Raw genomic sequence first — 26019 nt, 5'->3', positions numbered from 1 at the left:
TTTAAGTAAAGCTGAGGAATTTAACACAGCAAGCATGGATTAAGCAGTATTCTGTGTTAAGCACTATACCAGATGCCCTGAGTGGGGTTCCTGCCCTCTGAACTTGCCTTATGGCGGGGAGATAAGATACTCAGCTAGCTACACTGCAAGACAATGTGTATGTGTCTAGTGTTAACAAAATAGAAGCACAGAGAAAGGACTGATGAATGCATCTGGGAGCACCGAGGAAGCTGCTTTTGAGTTGGGCCTTGACACATGGGTGGCAGAGGTGAATGTGCCTGTGTGGCAGAAATGTGCATTTGTGGCTGCAGGAAGACAGGACATTTGCTCAGGGCCTATTACATGCCTGTCACTGTGTTGGAATTGGGATTGCAGAGACGACTGGGGTACTTAAGTTGGCTGGACAGTCAGGGAGGGGAGAAGAAGCAAAAGGTGGAAGGAGGTTATGGCCTGCTGGGCTAGGGCCAGGTGGTGGTGACCTCAGTGCCGTGGAGTGTGGGCTTAATTCAGAGGCAGTGGAGCCTAATGAAAGGTTTTTGAACAGTGCCATGATCTAATTGCCCATGTTAAGGAGCTTACCATCTGTTGCAGTTTTATCTCATTTTTCTCAATCCTTATACCAGTTCCAAGATGTAGGACTTCTTAGCCCATTTTGCAGATGAGAAAAATGAGTCTTAGCAAAGTTGAGTGTCTTGCCTTTGGCCTTCTCACTAATAAGTCAGGAGCTGAGGTTTAAGCCCCAATCTCTAAGCCTGACTCCGAAGCCTGAACCCTACCATGAGAAGGATGGGCTAGAGAAAAGGTTGGAAGTGAAAAAACTCACGAGGATGCCGTGGCAGTTGTGAGGGTGGGTGGAAATGGGAGCATGGAGAAAGCTGAGGCAGAATTGATAGCTCTGGAGTGAGAGAGAGAGGAAGGAATGCTGTATGGGGTATGGAGGTGATGGAGAGCAGGGTACAGGACCGTGGCCATCAACTCCTTGGTGACTCTTGTCAGTGTGATAAGGATGCAGCTGGAAGGACCATCCTGAGTCAGAAGAGTTTAAAGTGAAAGAGTCGCTTAGGTTAAAGCGCAATGAACCCCTGCATTCTGATTCCAGACCTCCCCTAGCGGTACTGCCCATCACCTTTCACCGTCCATGCCTCAGTTTCTCCATCAGTACAGCGAGGTGGTGGAATGGCTTTTTGGTCAGTGGATTCCAGAGAAATTCACAGCTGTATAGACCAGCTCAGCAGGACCAACCTAGCTCTTGTGAAATAGCCTCTTTTGACCGTCCCAAGTGACAAATCCATTCTGAACAGGCTGGTAAAAGCCCAAAGAGTGTGCTTCTTTTCTACCACTTAGCAGACGCCTCTGAGAAGAAACCCAATCTCTGACCAGACTTCCTGCCTTTTTGTCCTTAATGAGCATTTTGGAGATAGTAAGCAGTGTGGCCATTCCTTCTGAACCATGGGTCCATTTAAATTGAAGCCATTAGGAGAAAGGAATGCTCAAGTATGAGCTTTCAGATTAGATACACTATCATGAATTCACTCTTCTAAAGAATTTTTTTTTTTAAAGAGCTCAATCATCTTTCCAAACCCATTCACAGCCTACCAGCAAGTAGGTTCACAAAAGTCTTGTGTGCCAGCAGTAACTGTTCGTTTCCTTGGAAAAGAGCACAGACTGCTGTGCAGACCCCCAGAGGACCACCTGGCATGGGGGAGGGGGCTGCAGTGGTGTGAGAGAGAGAAGAGGCTATGCCCGTGAGCCTCTGAAGCTATCTAAGGATCAGTGTCCAGAATGATGTGGTCCACAGTGCCCTCTAGTGGTGGTAGTTTGGCGCTCTTTGTTCTGGGGAAAGAGATGCCCACTTTCCTTCTCACTGGGAGAGATTTGCTCCTGGACTAGAGCTACCCCTAGCATCTGCTCCAGTCCAGTGATACCCTGAATGCAGCGTAGTTTGGGAGATTTAGGGACCAAAATGAGTTTACCTTTCATGTGGCATTATTGTACTCAGACCTACTGAGGTTTTGTTTTCTCTTCTAGGCTTTTGTAAATTGGACAGAGGCCAAATTGACTTGGAGTTTTTTCAAACAGTCTTTCTTGAAACAGATTTTGACTGAAGGTAAGTAAGAGGTCACTGAGCAGTCAGGAAACGTTTGTAAGGGAGAGGATTCCATGGAACTGCTGATGACCTAGACCAGACCACCTGCTGTCTGGAGCCCCCCTGGGCAGAGGAACCTCAGAAATGGGAGCTTTTTAAACAAGGAGAGAGAAATGAACATTTCTTTAGTTTGATACTTAAGTTGTCTAATTTAAATGTCTCCACAGGCTTGTAAGAAAGATATTGTCCCTATTTATTATGGATGAGGAAACTGAGGGCCAGGGAGGTTTTATAACTTCTGCAGGGTCCTACAGTAATGAGGAACAACTCAATTTGAATCCAAGTCTAACTCTAAAACAGCATGTTATATCATTTAAATAAATGTATTATAAAAGTATTATATCAATTACAGAAAATTTGGAAAATAGAGGAAACCATCCATAATCTCATTATCCTATCCTGACTTTTTATACACTTTCTTTTTTTTTGAACTTTTTTAAGAACCAAGTTTTCATCATTTTATTTTCTTAAACAACAAGATTCACCTTTGTGATAGTTTGGTCAGCCTTCCACTTCTTAAAGCTTTCCACTTTGCGGTGACAGAGCTCTCGATGTAGAGGGCCAGCAAGGAGCTGAAAGTACATCCACTTTTTCTGTGTATGTGTGTTGGTTTATTTATACTCAGCTTTAGTTTAAAGAATGAGATTTGAGGCAGCTATAAGCTGCTGAAGGTAGTGGTTTCTCTGTATATATAAATTTCATATGTCTATACATCTATATATCTGTTACTGATTGTATTTTTAAATCTTCGCAAAAATTATCTTTTAATTATAAAATAATATAACCCCATTACAAAGATTTTGGAAAATGGAAAAAATTCCTTATAATTCTAGCATTCTAATACAACCATCATCATTATTATCTTATTTTCCGTTTTCCCCCCCTCTATATTTTTTATTATACTTCCAAAGGGAAATAACTCCACTAAGCCTCACTTTCCCATCTGTGAGTTAGGGGCTAGGACCAGGAGGTGTCTGAGGACTCTCGGAGCCTTGAGAGTGCGTTTCTCCCCTGAGCCTATGACATTGCCCTTACAAAAGTGAAACTGTTCACAGGACTTCTGGGAGGAGTAAGGGTCAGAAGTCTTTGGAGAGCTGAGTGAAGGTGTCTTAACTACGTTTCTTGAGAGCTTGGAATGTGCTGTTCACCACTGTCTCCCCAGCACCCTGCTGGACCTGCGCATGATAGGTATTCAACAGGTGTTTGTTGATAAAGGAAGGTAACTGTAGTGAAATTGTGGATTGTGATAGTTCATGTTATTGTTAGAACAAGAAAATCAATGGAGGGAGTTTTGGAAAGGGTGGTTGCATATGTGCACTTTTTTTTCCACTCAAAGTGTTTTTTTTTTTTTTTTGTGAAGAAGACTAGCCCTGAGCTAACATCCAATGCCAATCCTCCTCTTTTTGCTGAGGAAGATTGGCCCTGGGCTAACATCCGTGCCATCTTCCTCTACTTTATATGGGACGCTGCCACAGCATGGCTTGACAAGTGTGGCGTCATTGCGCGCTCGGGATCCAAACTCGCAAACCCCAGGCTGCCCCGAAGCGGAGCGTGCGCACTTAACTGTTGCGCCACCAGGCTGGCCCCTCAAAGTTTTAAAAGCAGCTTAAATGAGTTGAGGTTGTCTGGACTGCAGTGGCTAGGCGTGTGTTTGTGACAGCAGGTGTAAGTTAGCCATGCTCGCCAGCCTCCAGTGCTAGGCCTGACTGTGGTGCTAATGGCTCACTCACCCATGGTTGGGCTGCCCTGGCCTAACTGGCAGAGGGCTGTTAGGAACGGCTCGGGGTCTTCATCTCCATGGCTGTGAAATAAGGAAGTGGCTTAACAAGGACCACCAGATTCTTTTTATCTAAAAACTACAGCTCAAAAAAAGTTGAAATCATTCACTGTAGTAGCAAAAATGTATGTGCTGTTACTTTCTGCCCCCACATTTCCTGAATACTGTGTGCCAGGTGCTGAGAATACACAGATGAATGAGTAACAGGTCACGGCCTCAAGGAGCTCGTTCTCTCACCAGAGATTCAGACACTTGTGTGGTTACCTCTGATACAGGGCTGCGAGGGCTGTACTTGGAAATGTTAGTTCATTCGCCAAATGGCTCATTTCCTGGAGCTCTGCTAGGAAACCAGGGACATAGAGATGACTGAGACGTGGTTCCTGCCCTCAGGGAGGTTACAGAATGTGGGAAGGAGGGGCCTGTTGTGCCAGAACACAGGGAGGTCCCTGCAGAAAAGCCATTCTAGGTGGTGAGAATGCGAAGGGCCGAGGCTGGGAGCACAACCGGCCCAGCCTGACTCAGAACAGCTGGAGGGGCAAAAACCTGGGAGAGTGTAGCAGAGAATGACAATGTGATGGTGGGAGATAGGGGTAGAGTTGGTGAAGGGAGGCCAAAAAGATAGCTTGGGGTCACTTTATGAAAGGGCTGAAACGCAGAATGAAGGAGCCTGGACTTTTTGCAAACACTAAAGGTGTCAAAGCAGGGGTTGACTTAAGATCTGTATTTGCGCAAGCTAGAACTGTTAGCAGTTAGGATGGATGGGAGCAGTGCAGAGATACAGATGGAGCTCGTGCAGTCCTGTGGGTGAGTGCCTGGGAGGACCTGCAGAGGTTCCTTCCACAGATGCAGAGGCTGGGAGGTTGTAGGGAGGCAAGGAGCCAAGAGAGACTTGAGAGAAGATCATCACTGCTTCTAGTCTCTTGATATTGCTTTCCTTTTTGAGCAAGTTGCTAGGAGGTGAGAATTTGCCCTAAATTTAGGGCTGTGGGCACTCTTCTGTGCTCGATCTCCATAGTGGTCACTCATAAGATAATAAGAAAATTCATGGAAGCTGGGGGTGGGAGGGTGGGGCTCTGGGCTGGTGTCTTCACCTTGAGGGCAATTAGACTGTCTTAGATTTGAGTCATGGACTTGGGCTCCAGAGCCTTAACAGCCTCCATGGAGCTTTCTCCACAGGGAGAGGAGACTTGATGAGTCTGTGCACAATCATGGACCTTTCATTTCGCAGGATTTGCATTCAGATTATCTGACCTCCCTTAAAACTGGGAACATTTTCATTATTAACATTTTAGTGATCTCCTCATACTTTTTGTTTTAACTTATTAGATTGGTTTTGTTGATTTTGTTTTGTTTTTAATTTGACTGGTTTGGAGATCTGCTGTCAATCCCCCAGCGCTTTCTAAATTGTTTCTATTTTGAGATTATTTGAAATCAACATTAGGACAGGGAACATGTCTTTAACTGGTTTATCTAATTTTTCTCTTTTGAGAGTATTTGCCAACTAGAAGAGTTGATATATGATAACAGGAAACAAGAAAATAATGTGTATTTGAAATGCTAATTATTTTGTTTTTCTATTTGTAGGCGAGCGATATGTGATGACATTTTTGAACGTGTTAAATTTTGGCGATCAGGGTAAGATGAAATTCTGTAGTGTTTTCATTAAAGGTGAATACTGTTAGGTATTTTCTAATATTTTTCTTTGCAGTTTGATATGTTAAATGAAAAATGAACCTGAAGATTATAAGAAATGAAGATTGTAAAAAAACAAATCCTGGTGATTGAAAAATGTAGGTCTTTGTAAATGTGTACAGTATCCTGACTGTCCCCTCTCATGTGACTTGGGTGGCAGGTTGTGCATTGAGATCTCTGCCCTGACCCTGCTTTCTGCAGAGCTCTGGTGCTCATTCTCGGGGTTGGGAGGCACTAAGAAAAAAGGGAGCTCTCCATCACAGTCACAGAGATTTGCCCCATATTTGTGTGGCTAGATAGGTCGCAATATTTTTTGCATATCTTTTTTGAATATGATCTCAAAGTAGTGGAAATAAAAATAGAAAAAATCAACTTGGCATTAAGGACTTTTTTTTTTTTTGGCAAGGAAGATTGGCCCTGAGCCAACATCTGCCAATCTCCCTCTTTTTGCTGAGGTAGACTGGCCCTGGGCTAACATCCACGCCCATCTTCCTCCCCTTTATATGGGACACCGCCACAACATGGCTTGCCAAGCGGTGCATCGGTGTGCGCCCGGGATCCGAACTGGCGAACCCCGGGCTGCCGCAGCAGAGCGCACACTTAACCGCTTGCACCTCCGGGCCGGCCCCTAATGACTTTTAATGTTCTGTATCTTAACTGTATCAAAGTCAGTATCCTAGTTGTGACATTGTGCTATAGTTTTGCAAGCTGTTACTATTTGGGGAGACTGGGTAGAGGGTACGTGGATCTCTCTATTGTTTCTTATGACTACACATGAATCTATAATTATCTCAAAAACTTTAATTAAAAAAATTAAATTAGAAAAAATTTTAATAGTGCTGTGAAAATTTAAATAGAAAAACCAGTAGGATTGTTGTTTCTTCCTTTTTGTTTTGTAGGTGTATATGATATAGTGAATAATCTTGGCTCCCTTGTGGCCAGGTTAATTTTCCAGCCGATAGAGGAAAGTTTTTATATATTCTTTGCTAAGGTGCTGGAGAGAGGAAAGGATGCCACACTTCAGAAGCAGGTAGTCTTGGTTCATATGTCACCATCTCTCAAGTGAATTTTTCTCTCTAATTGCAAGATAGACAGAGATGTGGAGCAGTCTGTTTCTCTTCTGTTTGATTTGAAATTTTCTTCTAGGTTTTATTCTTTTATCTCATTCTGAATAATGGCAGGACCCTGAGCTCACTTCTTTCACAGCCTTCTCCTTTCTCCCTGGCTGGCCCTTCCTTCTCACCCCTTTGTCCTTTTTTGTGACCTTTTCCTTGACCCAGCCCTCTCAGAACTCTCTACAGCTGTCTCCAGTGCAGCACAGACCACCTCTCGTAGTCTAGTCTTAGGTGTAAGAATGAGGTTGCCTCCTCCATCCTCGGATTCTCAAGAAACAAAGGTGAGCCAGGGGATGCAGAGACTGGGGCAAGGCTAACGTAGGGCATGGCAAAGAAGGGACGTGGTCATTTGGTTTCACTTGCCACACCAGTTGTTTAAGCTTGTTAAGGACTGTGAAGTACCCAGAGCTACATTCTGACTTTGAGAATCTGCATACTCTGGTTGGTAAAACAGAAGAAGAGATTTTAATCCAGGAGTATTTGGTTGTAAAAGCTTAACTTTTTCTTTCTTTTTTTTTGTGTGTGAGGAAGATTAGCCCTGAGCTAACATCCATGCCAATCCTCCTCTTTTTGCTGAGGAAGACTGGCCCTGGGCTAACATCTGTGCCCATCTTCCTCCACTTTAAATGGGACGCTGCCACAGCATGGCCTGACAAGCGGTGCATCGGTGCGCGCCTGGGATCCAAACCCGGGCTGCCAGCGGTGGAGTGCGCGCACTTAACCGCTACACCATGGGGCCGGCCCCAAAACTTAACTTTTTCTAAAACTATTGAAAATGTCTGACTCGCTTAGAATTAAAAGCAAGCTAAGTCGGCCTCTTACATGTCTTAGAAGACGTTTTGCAAAATATGGTTTATACACAGTATTTCAAAATTAGTTAATCTGGTTCTCAGTCTGATTTGAAATATTCTTCTAAGCGTACACTGACAGGAACATCAGGATTTGGAGCCATTTGTCAGGAGAAGCACACTGATGAAGCTAGCCGGCAACATAAAACTTGCTGTCCATGTAAGAATGAATATCAGAGGGAAAAGTGAGTGTTTCCTAAGCAACATTTGAAATAATTTATTTTAAATAAGTTAAAAACTAAACCTCCCTCTCACTACGTTAAGGAGGCACATATTGTCTTTTTTCCTTCATTTGCCAGTTGACATAGAAACAAACACAGGCTACAGAAAAGCAGTGATGGTCCTCACAGTTGAAGGAGTGATCTGTAAAACAGCAAAGGAGAAGGCCAGATGTGAAGTTTTTCTTTAGCTCGTGATTCATCCAACTTCCTTCCCTCTCCCCTGGCCCCAGGAGGACATTGCTGTGGCTGCCGCGGTTTTGGAGTCCCTGCTCAAGCTGGCCCTGCTGGCCGGCCTGACCATCACTGTTTTTGGCTTTGCCTATTCGCAGCTGGCTTTGGATATCTACGGAGGGACCATGCTTAGCTCGGGATCAGGTATGCACAGGAGTTTTGCCAGATTTGCTCTAATTTCCAAACAGAAATAGAAGAGTCTGTGAAGACCTTGTGCAGACCTTTTGCCGATATCTGTCTCGGCGTAGGGAACATTGTCAGTGGCTGGGGCTGTGGGACTGTTGCCCGCACATGAGGTGAGATGACAGCTCAGGGTGTGGTCGGGGGCTTTGTCATCAGGTGGGTCAGTTCCCCAGCCTCACTTGGAGAAGTTATGATTCCTTGGCTTTCCTCTCAGGCCTCAAATGTGTTTTGCCAAGTGCTTCCTTGTGCTCCCTCGGGTGAGGGAGGAAGGCAGAGAGCAGGCTTAATGAGCCTCCACTTGGTACTAAACACATCTGAAGATAGTAAATGTCACGTAAATCTCATGGCCTGATACATAAAAGCCTCTGAAGGATAACCCAGAGCCATTTGCAGAGAATAAAATTGATCTCGGCAAATAAAATGGTATATTTAATCCAGTGACTCTTGGTTTTTGAAGGAGAAAAGTATCGAATGTGTCTTAACTCTGAAACACCTGGTGCCCAGGCCATGGAGCATCTCACAGCACTTGCTAGGCCCTGGGGATTTTACCAGTTTCAAAATGCGCAGGGCCGTAGGCTGGCAGTCCATTTGCAGTGCTTCATCTTGGGTTTGGCAAAGATGTTTTTAATTCCTCAGGTCACTAGACAGGAACCCTGAAGACTTCTTTCTGCTGCTCCATCTTAATGTAAAATTGAGGACTTTGTCAAATGCCATTTTACAAGTTCATGGGCATGTTTTAGTCTCCACTATAATGGGGCCCGAACTTTTGGTATTAGAGGAAGAAGGCCAAGTTTCTATAGTAGAGCAAACGTCATTAAGTTTAGAAAAACACCTGCTGTGAAACGAATGAGGTGGTTTGCAGCTCCCTGGGGTGTGTGCTGTGAGAGGTACTTTTCCATCAGGCGACTGCAGAGAGGAAGGAAGCCATTAGTAAGTTAGTGTGCAGAGACTGGGGACTCACCTATTTCACAGGAGCTCTCCCCTTCAGAAAGGTAATCACCAAGGCATGCAATCACAGGACCCTGCCAGGAGGAGAGGGCAGTCCCATCAATATCATGTGCACCTGGTGGAGTAATTAATCATATATGATATATAAACAAACTACTAGAATTGTTAGTCCTTTTACTCAAGTGAGATGCTGGTGCCAGTTTTGAGCACTGAATATAGACTTATCAATTAAAGGGTCAGTGTTAGTTGATTTGCAAGGTAACAAGTTCTGTCTCGCATGGTTTATGTCATTAATAATTTGAGACTCAAAAAGATACTCTCCCAGTCTCATCTTTAGATAAAGTAGAGTCTTGAGAATGGTCTAGTTTCTGTCTCTGAAAAGAATGTGTGGTTTGGTGTGCCACTGCAGGATCTTTAGGACCATTGTCATCTCTTGCCTGGGCCAGGGCTCCGTCAGCATCACTGCCCCAGCGGGGTCTTTTAGCATTTGTCTCCTCATGGTAGCTGTCTCTCATTTTGACCAAACTTCCAGCTTATTAAGCCCAGAGTGGCTTCTGGTGGGGTCACTGCATCTCCCCTGGGTGCCTGCTGGCTTTCCTTCCCTCGTGTCCACACCGTCCCTCCTCCCCTTGCCCTACTCCTGACTCTTGGGACTAGTGCTGTGTACCCGAATGCCTTTTCTACACCAGGAAAAATTAACACTGCTGCTCTTCCCCCCCCACCAACAGTTTTTTTTGCTCACTTAAATACCTCACAAAACTTGACTTTCTCCAGAATGTCTTCCTGAATTAATCAGAAAAGAAAGGCACCTTTCCGTGGCTCAGCCCAACCACCTTAGTTTTGAAAGTGGAACTTGCGACACTGCCATCCTCAGTTGTCCCAGTTGCGTATTGGTCTTTGTCCTCACCCGGGAAGGGGACTTACATGTGACCTGAATTGGCTTCTTACACCCTCCACCCTCTGTGCTGCCTTCTCCAAAGGTGGGACTAGGACACAGCATAGACAGGCTTCCGTGTGGGGCGCTGTGGTTTTGCTTTGCATTATTTGGGATTAGCACTGTGTATAATTAGGGGCTTTGTAAGTGTACTAGAGACTTTACTCAGGAATCTTTCTCATACCTAGCTTTTCTGACCTTTAGAAAAACACAAATGTTCAATGCACTTCCCTGAGATTCTCACATTTATGTCTTAGGTGCTTCTCTCTTGTTCTTTCTTTTACTTTTTAAAATCTATTTTTCTTCTCTATCTCCTGTATTAGTTTCCTAGGGCTGCAATAACAATATACAACAAACTGGATGGCTTAAAACAATAAAAATTGATTGTCTCACAGTTCTGGAGGTCAGAAGTCTGAAATCAAGGTGTCAGCAGGACCATGATGGCTCTAAAGGTGGATCCTTCCTTGCCTCTTCTAGGTTCTGGTATTTGCTGGCGATCCTTGGCTGGTAGATGCATTACTCCAGTCACATGGCTATCTTCTCTCTGTGTGTCTTCACATCGTCTTCCCTCTGTGAGTGTCCCTGTGTCCAGATTTCTCCTTTTTATAAGGATACCAGTCATAATGGATTAGTGCCCACCCTAATGACCTCATTTTAACTTTATTATCTCTTTATATTTATCTTTATAAAGACCGTATTTCCAAATAAGATCATATTCTAAGGTGCTAGGGGTTAGGACTTCAACATACTTTTTTGGGGTATATAATTCAACCCATAACACCCCTCAATTCAATCCATAGTTTAAGGTTCCATCTGTGAATTTCCCCAATTTCAACCTCTTTCCCCAAAATCGACTCAAAGCCCTTCCTCTTGAATCACTGTTTCAGGCAAGAGTTTGTGTTCTCCATGTTGCACAGCAGCTCGCTATCCGCCTTCAACAGACCCACACGTGCCATTAACTTTCAGTTACCAAGTGAGAAGTGCCAGTTATGAGAGGAGCCCCATTTCTCTCTGCTAGAGAGAGGAGGATGGAGAGAAGCAGCAGGCACACTGAGCATAGCCTCAAGCCATCCCAGGGCAGAGCCTGATCCCTGCCTCATCTACTGGAGTCGTCCCTCAGCTGCAGTGGGGGCCAGGCTACTTTCTGCAGTGGCTTAAGGAATGAAATGCAGCGTGACATGATAAAATGTGGAACCCAAGAGAGGGCCATGGAAAATAGTTTTTGTTGGGCATCAGGGCTGCCCTGCTAATATTCCTTTTGTAATTTTTGACTGCCATAAAACTGTTGAGGGTCCCCATGGCACGGGGATCTTTCATATTAAGCAGCTTTCATAAATCATGAATAAATTCCAGATTCTGAGACTCTGGAACTTCAGTGCCCCACTCTTTTCTTTTGGTGGTTAAATTTTTTCTTTATTGAGGTCTAATTTACGTAAAGTAAAATCCTATACTCTTTTAAAAGTATAGTTTTATGTGTTTTGACAAATATATGCAACCATAGAACCAACATCCAGATTAAGATATAGAACATTTCCATTACCCCAGGAAGTTCTCTCAGGACCCTTTCCAGTCAAGTGTCCCCTCTACCTCAGAGGCAACCCCTGTTCTGATTTCTATCACCATCGATTAGTATTGCTTTTAAAAAGAATTTTGTATAAATGAAATCACACAGCATGGACCCTTTTGTGTTTGGCTTCTTTCCTTCAATATAAAGTTTTTGAGATGTATCCATGTTTTTACATGGATCAGTCGTTTTTTCCTCTTTGAATGCTGGGAAGTATTTCTTTGTATAGATGGCCCACAGTTTGTTTATCCTTTCTCCTGTTGATGGTCAGTTTGGGCTATTACGAATCAAACTTCTGTGGACATTTTTGTACAAGTGTTTTTGTGAACATGTGTGCCTGTTTCTGTTGGATGTATACCTAGGAGTGGAATTGCTGGGTCATAGGCTGGGTATGTTTATTTTATTAGAAATTGCTTGGCTGCTTCTTGATTATGGCCCTCTTAAAAGAGAGGATCAATCCTATTTGTAAGGCTCCCAATCTTTTGTTAGCAGGTTTTTTCAGAGCTTGTTAGTTAGCTATAGAACCACATCACTTTGTTTTGGAAGAAAATAACATTGTGGGCTCTGGCTCTCCCTGCAGATTTGTGGGTGCTCTGTCTCCGTGGTTTCCTGCTGCTCCTGAGCCTGGTCTTCTCCCCAAGGTCTTTTCTTCAGGACCTCTGAACTGAGGTTCTCTTATCATGCAGGGCCACTAGTGTCCTTGAGTGCTCAGACTCACAGGCCTCTTCATGATGATTTAAAATTCAAGATTTGCTTGCTGGCCAGATAAGCTTTTAGTTGTGAAGCAAGAGATCGGTACATTTATTCATAATTGTCCTTTTCTTTTTAGCTGTTTATTTTAGTCGGTGCCATGGAAGGCTGAGAGTCCTTCCAAATAAGACCATAGGCTCAGGCATGCGTCTGCCCATTGATGATACCAGCAGGGCTCATGACCCAGCTCTGGTGTTCTCTGAGCACCCAGCTGAACTGAAGGTGCATGCAGGCCTCCCGTTTGGGCTCTGGAGTCACAGTGGATTATTTCTTTATAGGTCCTGTTTTGTTGCGTTCCTATTGTCTCTACGTCCTCCTGCTTGCCATCAATGGAGTGACGGAGTGTTTCACATTTGCTGCCATGAGCAAAGAGGAGGTCGACAGGTAGGTAACCTTAAAGACACACCTTTAATCATGGCCTTCAGCCAAAATAAAGTGACTTGCCAATCTTTCTTTCTTTTCATTCTGAACGTGCATTTACAGAAGGCTCTTTGAGAGGTGGCACCTAGACCACTAGTATGGGACCTTCCCCAGGCTCTCCTTGCACAGGCACCGTTCAGTTAGTCCTTCCCATGGTGGGGCTGGGGGGCAGCAACTGCTTTTTGCCTCCTTTTGTGGAGGAAGACATCTGGGCTCTGGGGGTTGTGTTAGTCCAGGTTTGCAGAGGCAGGCACAAGACAAGCTGCACTTCTCCACCTCCTTGCCCAGTACTCCAGTGAGTTACCAAGGAGCTTCTTCAAGATGCAGAGTCCTACCCCTGAGAATCTGATTCATAGGTCTTTGAGAGTCTCAGGGATCTGTGACACCTCTCCTCAGAGAAAGGCCCAAGTGCACAGACACATTTTGCCAGACTTTTTTCCCATGCATTGGCTCCAGATCAGAACCTCTGCCCTGGAACCTCAAGCATTGGTTCTTAATACTGGTTATGATAAAGTCAAAGTCTTCCATGGAGCTTGTTAGAAATGCAGATTCCTGTCCACCCTACTTCCACCACTTTCTCTCCTACCACACCTACAGAATTAGCAGGCTTCCGAGCATGTGTATGTTTTTTAAAAGCTCTTCAATGATTCTGACGTGAACTCCTCATTAAGAGCCTCTGGCCCACACCCTGGATCATTCATTCTTGTGTCCCAAATGCCAAAAGTAGAAAGACACCATCTTAAGACATCACTACAGGATGAGGTTAAGGAAAAGGATAAAATTGATGGGGAAAAGAAGAGAGAGGAAAAAGAAGAGAGTAGAAGGGTAAGTGTAGGTAATGGGGCAAGTAACCCTTGTTATCCCTCTGCCCCCTGAGGTGTGGGTCCCTTGGGGGATTTCATGCTACTCTGTAATGCCTTGAGTGCTATTGAAAGCCCTGAGAGACCCGCTGGTGGGGGTGGGATGGAAGGGGTAGCTCAAAGAGTTGGGGAACCCTTCCTCCCATTCAGAGCAGCCTCTGCTTCCCATTTGGGTCTGTCTCACAAAGAAGCTTGGTGAGTCTGTTTGCACCACAGTTGAGAACTAGAGTCTAGAGCAGCCGTCCCAGCCCAGACTGGTCAGATTCCCCTAGGAAGTTCTGGCCCCCTACTAGACCAACAACTAGAATTTTAGGGGCTTGGGCCATGGAGTCTGTTTTATTACACAGCTCCAGGAGATTTCTGATGATAGCCAGGGCCTTAGGAACCGCTGGCCCAGACCAACTTTTACAGTAAAAACTGCGTTGAGCACTGTGACCCTTACATATTTAGGTGGATGTGACTGAAACGAAACTTTCACACAGCAGTTAGTACCCTAGTTATGTGCAGGATACACTGATGGCTTTTATTCTGTTCTGTTTCGTTTCTTAAACTACCATGTTGTGACCCACTAAACTGATTTCCCAGCCTACTTTTAGGTCACAACCATAGTTTTCTTTCTTTTTTTTTTTAAATTAGTATTATTTTTGTGTGTGTATGAGGAAGATCAGTCCTGAGCTAGTGTCTGATGCTAATCCTCCTCTTTTTGCTGAGGAAGACTGGCCCTGGGCTAACATCCGTGCCCATCTTCCTCTAGTTTATATGGGACGCCGCCACAGCATGGCTTGACAAGCAGTGCGTCTGTCTGCGCGTGGGACCCGAACCTGCGAACCCCGGGCCGCTAAAGCAGAGGGCGTGCACTTAACCGCTGCGCCACCAGGCTGGCCCCTCAACCATTTCAAATAGTTTTCAATTAGTGGTGTAGACATGCTTTTTACTTCACATAGTTAAATTTATAGCTATAAAACTGCTTTGAGTCCATCCCATTTTTTTTCCTTCTATGAAAAGGTCTATTTCACTTTAATTTTGAAAATACTGTTTTTATTTGAAAGGTGCCTGTAACATGAAATAATTTTTAAATATAATTTAGAACATACTAAATGTATAAAAAATATAATTTAGAACATACACTGAGGCATAGTGGGAAGAGCTCTGGACTAGGAATCTATCTCTTTGAAGGGAATTTTATTACAATAATTCCAGCATTAGTGTTGAGGGGGAGAGTCGACGCTAGACTTGCTTAAAATGTTAAAAAAAAAATCTCTTACAGCCAAATCATGAGGGAATATAGATAGTGGCTGGTTGCTTTCTTTCATCTTATATTGCATTGAACCAGAAGAAACAACTTTTTAAGTTAGTTGTAATGGGATTTTGACAGTATGTAAATATCTAGAAAATTATTTTCATGGTATTAGCTAACACAGAGAAAAGACAGAGCCTGAGTGCCTTCTAGGGCAGTTCTCCTCTGAAGTAACTCACTTCCCGTTAGAGTAAAATGTGACTTTAAGCGTGGACTTCAGACATGTGTTAAACATAGCAGCCCCAGTTTTGTCTGGGCCCCTGGTCCCAAGCCCCGGCACGTGGAGCACCTGGGCTCATAACACAGCCCAGCATTTTTTTCATCTCTATGAATTTAATCAGACATTAAACTCTAGTAAGGGTTTTTATAGTAGAATTGGGCAGCTTAGTTCAATGCTGTGATTGATTTATATTGGACATCTCAGATTCTGAATTGAAAAAAATATTGATAAAATCATGGGTTTTTACTTAACCAACTTCAGGTTAATCAGTGTTGTTCTAAATAAAAATAGGGCATTTGGTTGGATGTGAAATATTAGACATCCTTTGAAGTGCAAGTTGCCTTTTTTTAATAATCTCATAAAATATAGAGAATATGGTTAATGGATTTTTCGTTATGGCCTATTGAAGAATTTTTATGTTTTGTTAAGGATATGTCGTTTTCCTTCCTTCATTTGCCGAATACTTTTTGAGCATCTACTCTCTAACAGGTATTGTTTTAAGCTCTAGGAATTCAGCAATGAATAGGATAGATGAGATCCCTGCTCTCCTGGAGCTGACAGTGGGAGAGGCAGATAGTAAACAAGTAAATAAATAAGATAATGTTGTGCTGTGCAGAGAACTAAAACAGGGCTGTATAGTGAGAGTGGGAGCCCTTTTAGATTGCGTAAGCTTCAGGACGTGGCATTTAGGCTGAGGCCTGGATGACCAAGAAGAGTCTGCCATGCAAAGATGGGGCAGAACCTTCCAAGCAGAGGGGACAGTGATGCAAAGGCCCAAGATTGACAGCTCCTTTGTCAATTCGTTGGCCCTTGAGTGCCCAAAATGTAATTGGACTACAGAACTGTTAAATGAAGGATGAGTGCGATCTTCTCACATTGGCATGTAAGAGACTGGTGCCATCATTTTCTTGGCTGCGCAGGCTACATTGTATGGCTCTACCTTATTGTATTCAACCACCACCCACTGGGGCATGCTTCAGTTGCTGCTGCAGCCAACATCCATGATCATCTATCTTTTGATAAGCCTAGTTTTAAGCCCAGTATCTTCTTGGGGCCATGGAAAAATAAACATTCATAAATAATTTACTGTTTACATTAACCAAACCTTATAAAATAGTCATTATTGTCACTGAATAATTTTGCATTGATTTCAAAAGTGGTATTTTAATTGCATCTTTAAAATTCTCATTTTTTCCTGAGGCTATAGATTGGTGAGGTCTGGAAAGCTCAACAGCTGCAGAGCCCTCTTCTATTGAAAAACTGTGGACCCCATCAGTATCAGCTCCTCCCAAATGGCCACACCAAAAAAGCTACACTATTAAATTTGTCCCTACTTAAATTAGCATGAGTTACCGTAATATCGGTTTCATTCATTGTTGCCATTTTACTTGGAGTTGGGTGAGGATGACTTGTGAATCTATGGGTCAGACACCACAGCTTGGTCTTATAGACCTTTCTGAGATAGTTTCTGAAAAAAACAAACAAACAAACGAAAAACAGAGTACACATCTCTGCTTCTTTCTGGACGAGAGGTCAGATTACTGATCTATGATGGCTCTGACCCTCAGTGGCTTATTATGAAGTTGGCCATTCTGATCACTGGTTAGTAGTTAGGGGAGAAACTTCCCCTATGGAGGTATGGGCTCTTGTACTTCAATTGCTCATTAAAAGAGACTCTCTTGACTGAGAAGCAAATAAATTCCCCTTTGGAATTCTGGATGAAAGCACACATCCCCTGTTTGGAATATAGTAGTGTATGCATGTATGCGTGCGTTTGTGTGTAGTATTCTTACCACCCACTCTGATAAAATATATCCCATAGCACCTTGGGTTGGGCTTGGTCAGCCCGAGGACCAGTACCTGAGCATTCGGGACACACAGTGGCTTTCTTATCACTCCTCATGTGCAGAACTCAAGTGATGGCCTCTGAGGTTTCCTAACCCAGCAGACACAGCTTTGGGGGACCTAAGGGTTTGGTTCCCTCAACAACAGCTATACACTTAGATTACCTGCTGTGCACTAGGCAGAAACCAGATGCTAGAGAAGTTTGTTCGTGGCTCTACCATAAGCCTTTTGGAGGACTATGGCAGCTACTTTATCCTTGCTGAGAAGTAAAGATAACTAAGTGACATGCTGCTTTGAAATCAGAGAAGTGAAAAGAGCAGTATAATTCATCCAGTCATAGCATCCAAAGAGCTCTAGAGATCTAGCGAGCAGGAGAAAGGATGTGTAAGAGGCTGGAAAACATGGAAGGGGTTCCAGGCCTTGCTCCCTGTTTACATTTCGTTGTGAAGGCTGGTCACTTGCTTTGAGTGAGGACCCCTGGCCAGGGTTACGGGGCTATTGCATTTCCCAAGGGAAGCCGTGTGAGGTGCTGAAGTTTAGGGGCCAAGGGTCAGGTTAGCATATCGGCTCACTCCTCAGGCACAAAACAGCCTCTCTGTGCCTGGTTTCCTTGTCTGTAAAATGAATCCAAGCTCCACGGGGCCAGGGCCACGTGTGTTCCTTCACCAGTGTATCCCTAGCACCCCTCACAGTGCCTATCCCAGAGTTAGCGTTCATATATAATTATTACCCAGGTCATATTCTTTTTTTTTTTTTTTTTTTGTGAGGAAGATCAGCTCTGAGCTAACATCCATGCCAGTCCTCCTCTTTTTGCTGAGGAAGACTAGCCCTGGGCTAACATCCGTGCCCATCTTCCTCTGCTTTATATGGGATGCCGCCACAGCATGGCCTGACAAGCGGTGCGTCTGTGCGCGCTCGGGATCCGAACCCCGGCCGCCAGCAGCGGAGCACGCGCACTTAACCACTACGCCACAGGGCCGGCCCCCGGGTCGTATTCTTGAGCCTCACGTTGAAGACTTGGGCTGAACAAGATTTTTATGTGTTTTGATCACAAAGTGTCATTTAAACTAACCGATTATTATCCTTAAAAACTATAGGTATCTTGAGTTGTTCATTTTCTTACTTTTCTATTCAGGGGTGAGGGGGACAGCCTATTTCTATGTTATCCATATAGCATTCGATGTTATGAAAACCAGCTGGATTATGGGAACTCGGAGGTGCTTTCTGTGAATTCGTGTTCACTGCCACGTTTTTTGGTAACAGTCCTGTCTGTCCACTGCCCTGCTTTTCTTGTCTCCCCCTCCCCAGGTACAATTGCACAATGCTGGCCCTGTCATCCTCATTCCTGGTGTTATCCTATCTCCTGACCCGTTGGTGCGGCAGCGTGGGCTTCATCTTGGCCAACTGCTTTAACATGGCCGTTCGGATCACACAGAGCTTTCGCTTCATCCACCGCTACTACCGAAAGAGCCCCTACAGGCCCCTGGCTGGCCTGTACCTGTCACCGGTCCTCCTCGGGGTGTTTGCCCTCAGTGGTGGGATCACTGGTGTTTCAGAGGTGAGACTCCCTGCAGCCTTCCCGCCACGTGCTTTTGAGGACTGCCCACTGTCCCTCATGCTGGGCTCCCCCTTCCTGCACTGCCTGAACCAGCTGGACAAGTGTTTGCCTCCTCTTACCCCTTCTGCTCAGTCTCTAGGACAGCACCTTATGATAGATGTGACCAGACAATGTTACTAGTGGGCACAGAGTAGACCCTCAGTATGCGGTTGTCACACCTTCTGTCTGACTCAAAGTTGGAACAGTAAGGCCTCTGCCTTCCCCGGCTTGCCCCAGAGGAAGGAGGTACAGACGGAGGGGCCGGGACAGTGACAATGCTTTCTTTCCACAGGTGTTCCTCTGCTGTGATCAGGGCTGGCCAGCCAGGCTGGCGCATGTTGCTGTGGGCACCTTCTGTTTGGGAGCTACTCTCGGGACAACGTTCCTCACAGAGACCAAGCTGATCCACTTTCTTAGGACTCAGTTAGGTGTGTCCAGACTCGCTGACAAAATGACGTGACCTCAGGGATGCACTGACACCGGTGGCACCTGGACCAGCTGTGGGGCGGTTTTGTGGGTGGAACACCTTTTCCATGCAGAAGAGCCCTGCTGGGGGTCTGCAGTGGAGTGAGACCAACCTAAGCAGGTGAGACAGTGGAGAAAATCAACAGACCAAATACTTACTGTCCAGTTGAAGTCTGAAACAGGAAGGAAAAGTTCCATTTTTAAAGGAAGGCCTACAAGCTCTTTTAAAATAGATACAATTATTTTTTTCACCATTTTACTCTCATTGGCATTTTTCTTTTTGATTAATTTATTAATTCCTTTGGGGTGCGATTGACCTTAGGAGCTACATGCTCCAACAGTCTATATCCTGGATGTTAATAGTTAATAATCTTCTGGCCCAGAAAAAGAGATGCAGCCATTTTTCCCTTCACAGGAATATTTAACTTTTTCTGTAAAAGGAGGAAGGAGACCTAATGTCATGTACATTACAACAACAAGAACATAGGTGGCCCTGAGTTGTGGCTTTCCCCATGTCAACACTGTGGTCTGAGCTTTTAGAGAAGGAAAAACGTTACTCAATGAGAAATCTAGGAGGTGAAAACCTGAAGTCTTTCAGATCACAATTCCCTGAGTTGGCTGGGGGAGTCATGCCTCATCCTCACTGCTGCGTCTCCCGGGCCAGCACAGGCTTCCCAGAGTTGGTGCAAGCTGGCTCAGGACCCCTGCCCTGGCCACCCAAAAGAGGGTGACCTTGAAGAGAACAGTGATCCAGTGTGAGCTACCTTGTCCCCTAAAGGGAATGCTGCTTTGCAGCTGGCTGTAACTTCTCACTTGGAGATTGCACAGATGACAATTCAAGTGGAACAGTTGTATCTTTTTTCCCTCAGAATAAAATAGGTAAATTTTGTATGGCAAGTATCACTGAGTCAGGCCCCTCCCAGTGACCCATGACTTCCAGCACTGGTGAGTACACCTGAATTCCAGCCCTAGAACAAGAGTGGCAGGCCTGGGGGTCTGGTCCTCCAGGCTACAATAGGAGCCTAGGCTAAGGCTCACCACCCTCACCCGGCACCCTGCACCCAGCAGGTGAGGTCACAGGCATTGTTTGGAGGCCGCAAAGCATTTTTCTTCTTTCATTAGTGTAGTAATTCCTTGTGGATGTGACTGACCTTTGGAGCTAGATGACTAGCTTGGATGGTAATAGTAATCATTTGGCCCCAATGTCCCTAAACTTTCTATGTTTACACGTAGAGAGCAGAGTGTTCACCTGGGCAACTTGTATCAGATGGTGGTTTGGCTATAATGCATAGGTTAAATCCGCTGGCCCAGAGCCAAGGGGCCAAGGATCAAGGCCCACCAGTGCAGTGACTAGGGCCCAGGCACCTGCACCTTTTTATTCAAAAGGAGAATGATTTGCACTAATTGGAGGGAAATGGAGCTAAATGCAAAGTGTCACTGAGCAATCAGAGGCCCTCCAGAAGCATGGCCTTGGTCATGCTTTGTGAGGCAGGGTCAGGCTTGCTCAGAAGAACTGATTGTCCCATGTGGCAGGGTGGAGGGCACGCAGAAGACAGACTTCCGTCTCTCCTGTGTACTTTTTTTCTTTCTCAAGTGCACAGATATGGGCCTTTGGCCCTCACAAGTTCTTTCTCTGCTGCCCTTGACCACCCCCTCGCTCCCCTAGGACCCTGTCACCCACCCCATGCCCATGCCCATTTGACCCCAGACTCAAAGCATGGTCCTTGAACTACCTGCCTCAGAATCACCTGGATTGCAAGTTAGAAATGCAGGTTCCCAGGACCCACAGCAGACCTTTGGAATCTGCGTCTCTGGGGGCAGGTCTCTGGGATCAGCTTTTTTGGCAAAGTGAGGTTGGCACACCCATCGTCCTCATCAGCGTCAGAGCCCAGGAGCAGTCGTGCAAATGTTCACAGTGCCTGTTCTGTGCTCCAGGAGGAGAGCTGCTATCACCTGAGCAGCATCACTGACTTCCCAGCTCTTCAGGAGCAGGGCCACCAAGGTGTCTGCTCTGCTCTCCCGCGTGGAGAGAGGCTCTGTGTCTGACAGCGAGTGCTTGTTCTCTCATCTTGTCTGCATGCAGCCTGCCTGGCTCTGCTGTCAGCACAGGGCTGCCGCAGTCAGGGCCAGCCCCTCTTGAAAGGTGGGCAGCTGGGAGGGCAGCCCAGGGCTCCTTCCCATGTCCTGAAGAGTAGTGTCCATGGCCGAGTGTTTTGGGGGAGCAGGTGTTTTCCCATCAGTAGCCCCTGCCTCCTGCACTGTCAGCACTTTGGCAGCAGGCCCTTCTCAGTTCTCCGAGGACCTCTACCTCCGCCCCCTGGCCGCCTCCCTGAAGCGCAGTTGGGACTGACCACTGCCTCTGGTGCTTCCCTCTGCTGGCCCCCCTAGAGCCACACTGTGCCTCAGGGTGCTTGCATATGTGTGTGCTGAGCTGCCTCACTTTACCGGAGAAGGATTTTTGGTGGGAACACACTTTTGCCTTTAAGTACCACTGAAAATATAGTGAGGCTACTTCTCCAGGGAAAAAGGTCTCTAAAGCACAACCTTCACAGAGAAGCCTTTGGTGGTGAGAAAAACAGAATTTCTTCTTTCCATGCTGCTCTGGCCACGTATATGTGATGGTGACTTCAGCTTTGACCTGTGACATCCCTCAGAGGGGGCGGCTGCTGCGCTACTAACTGCTTACTCAGCGCCGACTCTTAGCTCTGGAGGTCTATGTATTCTGTCCTGCTCCCTGCCACTCACCAGCCTAATTCTAGTAGGGCACCTCCTCCCGTCTTTTTTCTTTCATGTAGTCATGTTACTAATTTCATGTCAATCCCCTGATTTTAAAATGAATAAATCATTTTCTTCATATCTTTGTAAAGATTTTTCTTTCATGCCCCTTCTCCTTCCAAAAAGGAAAAAACATTCTTAAATTTTGAAAGGAAGATGGGCAAGTAGCTTGAGTATATGAACCATTTTTGTTCCTTGCCAGAACATTTTTCCTACATCAATGTTGTGACTGGACTGTGACTTTTACAGAGCGGGCAGTTTCTGGCCTCTGCAGTGGAGCTTCTGTGCCTGGGACTGGCAGGCCTGGTAGTTTATCACTGCACTTCCCTTCCCGCCCGAGGCAGTATTTCCCATTGTTTATTGCACTTTTCTCTCTCTCCCCTCTTCTCTGCCTGGCCTGGTCCTTGTCTTGGTCATGTTTTTAAATTACACAGCCCGTTCTTTGATAGATCAAGACCAATATTAGGGGCAGGTAGGGCAAGCATGTGATTTTAGACAGTATGATTTTTAGGGAGTCTATGGTACCCCTTCACCCTTATGTCTTCCTCAATCTGGTGCTTGAATTTCCTTTCATTGAGATCAAAAGCTGTTATTCCATAATTTGAGAGGAGACTTAGGAATTCCATTCCCCCAGAGAAGGACGCAGTGACTCATTCACACTGAGATGTAAAATAACCCCTTCAGGGATTCTTTCCTGAGCACCTTTGATATTGAGGAAGAGACAGGAGCTGAGAGCATCCAGGACCTGAAGGAGAAGAGGCTCAGGTGAGAAGCTGTGCAGGCCCCTGAACGTAGGAGCTCCGAGTGCTGCTGTGTGGCTTCTGGGATGGATAGAATTCAGTTACCTCGGGCAAAAATCAGGGAGAATGTGATCCCTTGCCCCGTCTTAGAACAGCCATGGCTGAAAATGGGATGGGCCTGGGGGTGGGGGAGACTAGGAAAGGGAAAGAATAAGCAGAGGACCCTTTCACATACTTGCAAGCCCCTGCTCTCAGGGGAGGCCAGGCCAGAGGCAGAGGGGTGTGATCCTTGGGCATTGATAGCAAAGTAAGAAGAGCATGGAAGGTGCTTACTGGAGAGGAGAGCTCCCACCAGGAGCTTGTGCTTGAGAACCTTTAGGAGCTGACCCACCAGTTCAGGATGCTACTTGCTCAGGGTTCTCAGTGGCCCTAAGGAAGAGTTCTAGAACGCAAACCAGAAGCCAGGAGGCCTGTGGGGCCTGTCAGAAAGGACCAGATTTGGAAAGAAGGTGAGCTGAGGCATAATTGTCAGGGTTTCCTAGAAATTTCTTGAAGACAGTGAAACACAGAGAACTGGAAAGAGCAACTGAAATGTCATTTTATTTGCTGACTGTTCCATGAGTCTCCAGGAAGGAACTGAGACTCAGGTATTTAATTTGGAAATGAGACTTATGAGCCAATCAGATGCAGATGAAAAATTATTTATTTTACTATTATTTACTATACCTGGGTGAATTAGCCCTTAATGTTGTAAATATTTCATTTGCTGATTAACTTCAAGGGTAGCAGAAAAGATTTTTTTTTTTTAAGATTTTATTTATTTATTTATTTTCCCCCCAAAGCCCCAGTAGATAGTTGTGTGTCATAGCTGCACATCCTTCTAGTTGCTGTATGTGGGACGTGACCTCAGCATGGCGGGAGAAGTGGTGTGTCAGTGCGCGCCTGGGATCCCAACCCCGGCCGCCAGCAGCGGAGCGCGCACACTTAACCCCTAAGCCACAGGGCTGGCCCAAAGATGTTTTATTTGAAGAATTTGGGGGGAAGAAAGACTCATATTGATTTGCCTCATCAATCCGACCCCAAATACCGTGGCTTAACCAGTCCCATTATTTAGTGTTATTCATTTTTAACCAGAACCGTCTGGGTATATCAGATAAAATTGGAAAAGCAGGCTCCACATGTAGTTCAGCCTCCTTTAGGGGCCTAATGAAGGAAGTCTTATGAATATTTCTTAATTATCCTCCAGATGAATTAGCAGAAGTTGCTGGGTGCCCCTGTCCCAAGTGCAGTCCGCTCTTTGCCTATTGACTTCTCCATCCTTCTTGGGCAGTGTGGCCTTACGTGGAAAGTGCTAGAGGTGAGATGTTGGGAGTTAGGTCTTTCCTTCGTGAACTAGGTCCTCAGCAGAGTAAGTGCACCCAGAACTCTGTCCCAGCCTCTGCAGGCTCCTGCACCCTCACTTTGGAAACCCCTCCCCACAGTTTGTCAACCTATTACAGTATACCATGTCCCACATGGAACATAACGAGAATATACGTATATACGAGTTGTGGTTGGCTAATTGGCATGATGTTATGTTCTATAGACGTTTAAACATCGATTTTGAAGCTTTGTTTGTATTTTGGAGCCAGTAAATTTTGTTTCCGTTTCAGTCACTCCTGAAGAGTTGAAGGGCACTGATACTGCACCTGTGAGGCCGAATGAACAAAGAGAAGCTTTGGGAAGGAGGGTAGGGGTGCTGGGAGGAGCAAGGCGGAGCCTGTGAGGCTGCCTTGTGGTGAGGCTGGCGGGCGCCGGGCACTGGGCAGCTCCTGGCCCTCTCTGCTCCTCCTGGCTTCACGCTGGGGTGATTCTCACCTCTGCTGGGGCTCAGGCAGTGGGCGGTCAGGATGGTGAGCAGTGAGAGGAGCAGTCCCCAGAACCAGATGCTACTCTCAGTGCAGAGGCCCAACTTCTTCCATTGGTGAGACAGTCTCTTTCACGACCTTTTATCTCCAGCCCCCAATCTCTCTCAGCTTTAAGCTCCCTTCTGAATGTAAAGCCTCTGAGGGAGAAATGGAAGTGGCCCGGGTCATCTTTATAGGGCAGCTGCTGTGCGTCATGGGGCATAGGAAAGCCAGTGGATGGGCTGCCCTTGGGTCAGGTGAGCCCCCATTTCTCTCTCTAGGAAAGGGCTGGGCAGGGTGGCATGGTTCACCCAGGGCTGCCCCTTCAGCCCCCGAGGAGCTACATGAGGGCCCATGACATAACATCTGACTTGTGAAAGAATCTTCTAGACCAGCATTTATTTGTCTCATTTCCTCCCTTCCTCCAATAGATGTGTCCCAAAGTTATGGCCCTGTTGACTCTATGGTCACAATGTTGCGCTGGCCTGACAAGTGCATTTGGCAGAGGCCACCTCGGTTTACAGTGCTCAGTGTGAAAGGGACCTGAGAAACTAGCCACTCCCGGTCCTTTAATCTTGTCTGCACCACCCTGTCACAAACTGGGGCCTTGGAACAGGGCTCTGATGCTGTCAGCGCAGTCAGTGAGCAGTGACTAATTAAGACACAACTGCATTAGTCACGTTGGAGGTGACTACTGAGCAGCATGTTTCTGGTTCGTGTCTGAGAGATCCTGACACGCTTTTCAATTATATGGAACTAATAGTGTGTGGCTTCCACGCAGCCGTGTCGGGTGCGAGCAAAGGGAGAAGTCTGAAATGAAAGTGTGACTCACTGTGGGCAGCGTTGGTTTTGTTCCCAGCTCACCTACTCCTCACTCACTTCTTTGCATTTCCTTTTGAAAATCACGAAAGGTGACACCAGGGTGACTGGCATAAGGGGTGCCAGAGGGCCTCTTTCAGAAGGCTTTTTGGTTTCCACCGCTGCTCCCAGGAGAATTATGAGAAGCCCGAGAGGAAGCTGGGTGACATAGGAGCCTCAGTCCTTTCAGTAGGTGCGTGTTGAAAACCCTGGCGTTGATTAACTCCAGCCTCCCCAGTCCTGGAGCGCACTTGTGTCTGGCCCTCCTGAGGGCCCGGCACGGGCCATGCAGGAAGAAGCATGAAGACCCAGGAGAACCAAAACACCATAGCCATGAGAAAAACGGACTGTTTTCCTCCTCACGTAAGCCCAACCAAAGCAGGCAATGTTGCCAAAATAGCTTTCCTTTTTGTTTCCCCCAGGGCATTAATGCAACAGTTTTATGAACAAACCAGATAAGTATAGTGCGTTTTTATGTTCTTGAACTAGAGCTGAAGATTCCTTTCTTCCTCACGTGGCCTGTGAGATTCCTAAGGGACATCTCTCCAATGACAAGAGAATGTTCTTGCAGGTGTGCAGATGTCAGGCTATGGGGGGCAACAGAAGGGACAGAGCTACTTGCATTTTTTTCTTTTGCAAGCGTGAGT

General features: G+C 45.8%; 1 protein-coding gene across 3 annotated transcripts in view; it reads left to right on the top strand.

Annotated features, from left to right (window-relative positions):
* RFT1 (RFT1 homolog) overlaps window positions 1–19367 on the top strand; it is a 34466-nt gene extending 15099 nt beyond the window's left edge. For all 3 annotated transcript variants that reach the window (XM_058561112.1, XM_058561103.1, XM_058561121.1), the window contains exons 7-13: window positions 2029–2107; window positions 5508–5558; window positions 6515–6645; window positions 8030–8174; window positions 12688–12793; window positions 18360–18609; window positions 18941–19367. In XM_058561112.1, the coding sequence (XP_058417095.1) occupies window positions 2029–2107; window positions 5508–5558; window positions 6515–6645; window positions 8030–8174; window positions 12688–12793; window positions 18360–18609; window positions 18941–19108 (930 nt within the window). In that variant the 3' untranslated portion in view covers window positions 19109–19367. The remainder of the gene's footprint in view (window positions 1–2028; window positions 2108–5507; window positions 5559–6514; window positions 6646–8029; window positions 8175–12687; window positions 12794–18359; window positions 18610–18940) is intronic.
* Window positions 19368–26019: the final 6652 nt, after the last annotated feature.

The sequence above is a fragment of the Diceros bicornis genome, chromosome 2, assembly GCF_020826845.1.
Source record: "Diceros bicornis minor isolate mBicDic1 chromosome 2, mDicBic1.mat.cur, whole genome shotgun sequence".
Classification (NCBI taxonomy): domain Eukaryota; kingdom Metazoa; phylum Chordata; class Mammalia; order Perissodactyla; family Rhinocerotidae; genus Diceros; species Diceros bicornis.
This window is presented reverse-complemented; position numbering and strand designations above follow the sequence as displayed.